Source organism: Uloborus diversus, chromosome 9 (genome assembly GCF_026930045.1).
Source record: "Uloborus diversus isolate 005 chromosome 9, Udiv.v.3.1, whole genome shotgun sequence".
NCBI lineage: Eukaryota > Metazoa > Arthropoda > Arachnida > Araneae > Uloboridae > Uloborus > Uloborus diversus.
Genome location: NC_072739.1, coordinates 131,183,663 through 131,190,304, shown reverse-complemented (window position 1 = coordinate 131,190,304; position 6,642 = coordinate 131,183,663). Strand labels below are relative to the sequence as shown.

General features: G+C 38.0%; 1 protein-coding gene across 1 annotated transcript; it reads left to right on the top strand.

The window, feature by feature from the left end:
* The first annotated feature begins 201 nt into the window (after window positions 1–201).
* Window positions 202–5,944, top strand: LOC129230492 (speckle-type POZ protein-like). The gene is made up of 2 exons (XM_054864894.1): window positions 202–643; window positions 5,394–5,944. Exons 1-2 carry the CDS (start codon window positions 202–204, stop codon window positions 5,942–5,944), a joined length of 993 nt encoding a protein of 330 aa, XP_054720869.1.
* The last annotated feature ends 698 nt before the right edge of the window (window positions 5,945–6,642 follow it).

The window sequence follows — 6,642 nt, the reverse complement described above, 5'->3', positions numbered from 1 at the left end:
ATGCTATGGCACCCCAAACCATAACATGTTGTTTATTATAATACACACATAAAATAAAATCCCCCCCCCTATTCATATTTTTACTATGTATATTGTGCTTGTGTCTATATTTTCGGTACAGGGTATATTTTGCTGTCACATATAAGTTTAACGACATGTAGAAAATTGTAAACAAATATTTACTTTATCTTACATTTAAGCATGGCGAGATACATCGGTGAAGAGTCTGAGATGGTTTCGGAGCTGGTAAATTTCAAGTGGATAATCAAGAATTTTTCCGTCGAGAGCCTGCAGCAACGAGGGAGTCCCATTCGAAGTCCAACCTTCAATTGTCTGAACACAGACTTTCATTTGCAGATGTCTCGCAGCTCCGACAAGATCCATCTGGACCTCGTTCAAAGTGATGCTGATGACCCGCCTTGGATTATAAAAGGCTACATTGGGTTCGACATACCAAATAACGTTAAATGGTGTTGCAAGAGGATTAAGCCATCGAAGAAACGTACCAATGTTTCTTTTGACATTTCTGTCAATAAAATGAAGAAGGAATGTTTAGCTGACAACGTTTTAACAGTCTTCTGCAGTTTCACAGCTGCAACTTTAAAGCACACTCTCGAAGCTCAATCAGTGACACAAACGACCGGTAAGTTTTTTTTTTTTTTTTGTCTTTATGCACCTTGATGCAAATCCCAGTGGCTTTGTGGCAACGTTTCGTGCTTATTCTACTCCACAAGACCCGTGCTTGATTCTCTGGGTTCTTGGTTGGGCAAGGTCAACTCCGTTCTTCACGTATTCAGTGGGTCGATAAAAAGAGTATTTAGCGTGTTTGGGAACTAAACACTGGGGATTCCATGTCCGGCAGACCATTTAACCGTAACATCTACCTTGCACCCAGAGCCCTTGGTCAGGAAAACTGAGATGGGCAGAACTGTTGCACCACAGCGTTTAGTTTAGTATGGAACCTTGATAATCTTTCATTGCATTCACCTCCCCTCAACTCAGCTCATCGTCTCTTCAATGGTTCGATAAAATGAGTAATAAGCGTGTTTGGGAACTAAACACTCTGGTAACGAATAAATACCTCCGTGCTGAAAATTAGAACAGTTAGTAATCCAACGTTGTGAAGCACAAAAATTGCAAAATTATTGCAGACACGTGTTTCGGTGTTTCAAGGAACACCTTTTTCAATGCTAAGAAGTGGGAGCTTCTGGACGAAAAGTCATCCGAGAAAAGCAACATGGTGGAACAGGAGATAGTATAAATATCAAAAAATAGAAATTAAACAAAAAATTAAACAAACAATTTTTGTTTAATTTCTATTTTTTTTATATTTATACTATCTCCTGTTCTACCATGTTGCTTTTCTCGGATGACTTTTCATCCAGAAGCTCACACTTCTTAACATTGAAAAAGGTGTTCCTTGTAACACCAAAACACGTGTCTGCAATAATTTTGCAATTTTTGTGCTTCACAACGTTGGATTACTAACTGTTCTAAACACTCGGGGGTTCCGCGTCCGCCGCTGACTACTTAACCGGAACATCTACCTTGCACCCCAGAGCCCTCGGTCAAGAAAACAGAGATGGGCAGAGCTATTGCGCCACTGGGTTTAGTTTAGTAGGCCCTTTGATAATATTTCATTGCATTCACACTCCTATTGCTAATCGTGAGTAGACCTAGGACAGGGTTCGTACTCAATTTCAGAAATAAAATGAAGGAGTTTTGGAGGAGTTTTAAAGGAGTAAAATGAAGTTTTGAAGGAGTACTAATGGGCTGTCATTATAAATGATGTCACTCTTTTTCAGCATATTTGACCCCCTTCCCCCTTTATCACTTAGTATAACACTTCACCTAACTCCTCCTCTTGTCACACACAGACACACATGTCATATTTTCTACAAACATTATTACAATAACTGTGTGATGTCACTTTTTGTCACCCTCTCTCTTCCCTTTGTCGCAATTTCACGAACCTGTCTCCTCCTCAAGGCATGATATCACTTGTGGATGACCCTTTTTACAATATCATAGTTGCTATTTACTAAACAATTATTTTTTTGACACAATCACTTAAAATAGTACATCTACTTATGTAGTTTAAAAGATTTAAATAATAATTAAACAATCTGACTTCTGCTGCTGAGAGTGTGGTGGAGGGAAAAACAATAATCATAAAATTTAAAAATACATTAAAGTTCAAGCACCATTTAAGCATGTTTTACTTCACTTATGAAACATCTTCATCATCTAATAGTATTTTCACCTTCAACTTTTATGACTTAACCATGATCAATTCGTAAATCACATCTATATAAAAAAAATAAATGCACGAAATTAACATTAAACTCGCCGTTGTGACGAAGTTAGTTGTCGATCAAAGTTACTGTCATAGAGGAAGATTATGTAGTCTTGAACTAAAAAAGAAGGAGTTTTGAAGGAGTTCAAACCAAAATGAAGGAGTTTGAAGGGCCCTTCAAAAAAATTTCCTAAATGAAGGAGTATTGGAGGAGTTTTGAAGGAGCGTACGAACCCTGTAGGAGTAATGGTGGATTCCATTAATACATAAAATGAGTGGGGAGAGTCGTAGCAACACCGGAAGGTCCTCTCATATATATAAAAAAACAAGGATGAAGGAAATCATGACCTGTCCTTAAGTAACATGAAACTGCATTTTAGAGACTCATTCTGAGGAACTAGTAAGGAATTGCCCCACAACCCTATTTATGTTTTAATGTTACATTTATGACCTCCCACCCCCTTTCTGCTTTTTATGGTCTTATTTAAATAATGACTCCGTCCAAAATCAGAAACTGGATCCTCCCTTCTCGAGGAAAGCTAGACACCGCAAGTGGGTGAAATTAGTGTCACACGAATGAGTGCCTGAATAAGATATGAAGAACACTTCTCTGAACTAAAGGCTTCAACAGTCGGCGACAAGCGGTCTGGCAGCTCTTTTTTAGCGCACTTGGCACTCTGGTCAAATGTACCTCGTCTTAGGGCGTCCATGACAGCTCATGACTCAGCTGGACTCGTCCTTTCGGATAAAAGGGTTATTAAGTCGTCAGTTACCTTGGTAAAGATAGGTCAGAGAACTTTCAAATCACGTTAAATTAGATTAGAGGACTGCTTGAAATAAATATTTTTTACGGGAAAGAAATGAATGTGAGTGAAATGTGAGAGAAATGAATATGACTAATGGCTCGTTTACTGTAACTGAGGTACGAGATGACGTAGGATATTTTTCGAGACTGTTATACCTAAATGATTGCATGTATCGCCTCGCACATCCACGCTTGAGGTGACCCAAAGCAAGATACTGAACCCTCCATTCAGTTAGGATTTCATCTGCAGTTAAATGATTATTTCCTAATCACTTTCTTCGATTAATGTTGTCCTTTTACTATGACTTTTTCATTCACCAGGAATTTAGTATTTTTATCCCACATGCACAGAGGACCACAAAGCAAACGCCATTCCCTCCGAACAAACACAAGAAAGATTTACAAAACAAAGAGAGGAAATAGAACTCGGGGCAGCGATGGCGGGAATAGATTCCACGAACTGCGCTGGCATTCGAAGCGAAGCTTCTACTGCGAATCAACGAAGGCTCCCATGTTGTCCTTGCGCGTGTAAAATTTTGAATAATTCTCTTACATGTATGTATGTATTTTATCAAACTGAAGGTAATGAAGATGATCAGAGCTTTCAAACGGTGCTGGTGGATAGTACTGTGTGTTTACTCACAAGACAAAATACCAGTTAGAAGATGGCTTCGTTAACGGAAATGTATCGCCAATGAAACAGGTACTATGATAAGATTTTTGGGTTGGGAGGTATTGGACCATCAACCATACAGTCCCGATTTCGCACCAAGGGATTTTCATCTTTTTGGACCTTTAAAGAAGCACTTGGAGATCGGGCATGGAAGAAGTCATCGTCAAGAATGTGAAACCGCGTCAAGATGACATTCTCAACCGCAGCATCGTTTCTGAACTGCTGAACTCCCAAGTGTAAGATCCAACCAAAGAGATAGAAATCACTTGGTGCAAGGTCGGGACAGTAAGGAGGGTGGTCCAATTCCTCCAAGTGGTTTTTTAAAGGTCCAAAGAGATAGAAATCACTTGACGCAAGGTCGGGACCGTAAGGAGGGTGATACAATACCTCCCAATCCAAAAACATTACACTTCTTGTTTCATTGGCGGGACATGTTTCTGTCAAAGCAACCATCTTCTAATTTGCATTTTGTCTTGTAATTGGACACTCAGCTCCGTTTGAAAGCTCCAATCATCTTCGTTATCTTCAGCGTGATTTTTATTCATACAAAAAAGCTGCACACCTGTCAGAGCGCTTGTTACCTTACTTTTTAAAACTCCTACATATAGAAATTAATGATATATTTAGACTATTCCATAGTTAAAAATGCTACAGAAAAAAATGGTGTCATATCCGGTGAACAAGAAAAAAGCCTTTAATAGAAACATGAACATTGTCATTTGCATAACTTTATTTAGGAAGATATTTTAACAATCGATCGCGTATGGAAGCCATATACCGTGGTTGAATGAACTCGTTTTACTTCACACTGCGTAAGCCGTCGTTCATTTCTGTGTCATTTTACTCTAAGCATTGGTCTAGAGATGCAGCTCTGTCGGTAGATTTTTTTTATGCACTCCAGTTTAGGAAAATAGCATAGCATACAGGGCGTCCTGAAAAAGACTGACTGTTTTTTTAAATTTATCACAGGAAAATGGTAAATGATAAAAAAATAATTCTTGCAGAAAATTCATGTGGTGGGCCGTAAATTGTTTCTCCCCGAGTTCCAATTTTAGGTGAAAATTTTTGCAACAGATGGTGCTGCAGTTAGTAAACCCGTAAATTAAAAAAAATATATACATAGAAAATAGAAAATGACATCATAATTTTTCGAAAATAATGAACAAAAGAACAAAGCAATATTTTGAAACAATCTTCGCTGTAATCCCATGTCGCAATCGGAGGAAAAATCGGTGAATTTCAATTCTTCTTTTTAGACTTACCAGCTTACTATGTGCAACGCGAATACCAGCTTACTATGTGCAATATCGAAAGATTTTTGAACTAAAATTTTGAACTCTGAGGGGGGGGGGGGGGAATTTAGCGCCCACCACATGAATTTTCTGAGAGAAATTCTATTTTATCATTAACCGTTCTCCTGTTATAATTTTTTTAAAACAGTCAGTCTTTTTCAGGACACCCATGTTACCCCCCTTATTCATTGTTTGTGACACCTTCTAAGTAGTTGCATTAACTCCTGCAGCTCAAATTGCAATCAGCAAAGCAGCTTTTCAAAAATGTGCTTTAAGATATTAATAGAAATGAAAACATAATACTCACGAGCTTTATTTCCTTTTCAGACGTAAGTAGATCTGTAAGCTCCCGGATGCCAGAATTGGCAGAAAACATCGGTACTTTTTTGGCTAATCCCCGCTTCTCTGACGTAAACTTGAAGATTGGTGAAGAAGTGTTGCAGGCCCACAAAGTGATTCTGGCATGCAGGTCCAAAGCGTTCGACGCCATGTTCAAAAGTGAAGTCCAGGATTGTATCGTCGTCGAACTTCCGGAAGTGAAATTGTCCACCGCAAAGGAAATGCTGCAATACATCTACACTGGGAAAATTGAGGACTTGTCCATGGACCGTGCTACGGATTTGTATGTCGCTGCAGACAGATATGATTTGCAAGAGCTGAAGGGATGGTGCCGAGATTTCATTCTGCAACACATATCAGCCAACGACGTAGGCAAAGTAGCGATATTGGCGGATTTGCACTGTGACGAAAAACTTGCAAATCTTGCAAAGCGGGTTTTCAAAGAAAAAACCAAATCCATAGTGGGATCGGAGGAATGGAAAGACTTTGCAATGAGGAATCCAGCTGTGTATGCAAATCTGGTTGAAAGTGCTTTATGAAAATTATTTTATTGTGTGTATAAACAACGCTTGTATCTTGTAAGATATTCATTGTTATTTTTTGTTTTAATATTATTATCACTAAAGCAGCCCATTTCTGATTAATGACAGAGGAAATAAGCATCCTTTTTGTAGTTATAAAATAATCTACATCAACAGAGAGCTTTAATAGCGGCTGCTTTACCTCGGTGAAGTCTCAAAGAGCTGAACTTTATTAAAACTCAAAACAAAAGGAGGATATTTTTTGTTTCTTATATGGATTTCATGTGGGAACTCAAAATAAATTATGACTTTAATCCAGTTTTGCATTTGTTCAGGGAACAAACTTTAGTATTCTTTTAGTGCTTTACTTTTCATAATGAATTAAAAAGCATTCATTTAATACTTTCCAGGGCCTAATTTCCTAATAGGCAGAGTGGGCAGCTGCCTAGGGCGGCAAATTTTGCTTTAACCACACATTTTATAAATTAATTTGCTAATCTTGGAAGTAAAATATTAGCATTATTTCGTTTTTCACAGAGACAATTTTTTCTTGTAATTTAATAATGACTACTTTCACACATCTTAATAAAATCAAATGTTTTTCAATCATGGTAATAGATCAGTGTAAAACAGTTAGTGAAGACGAAAAGTGGGTGTAGATTTTAGAAAGTGTCGTTGCGTTTGGCCAAAAGTAGCAACAAGATTGGAGTTTGACG

Bases quoted from the DNA above. Each gene is read 5' to 3' on its own strand.
- LOC129230492 (XM_054864894.1), top strand. From the start codon at position 202: ATGGCGAGATACATCGGTGAAGAGTCTGAGATGGTTTCGGAGCTGGTA. The intron at 644-5,393 runs GTAAGTTTTTTT...TTTCCTTTTCAG, and splicing joins ATCAGTGACACAAACGACCG to ACGTAAGTAGATCTGTAAGC.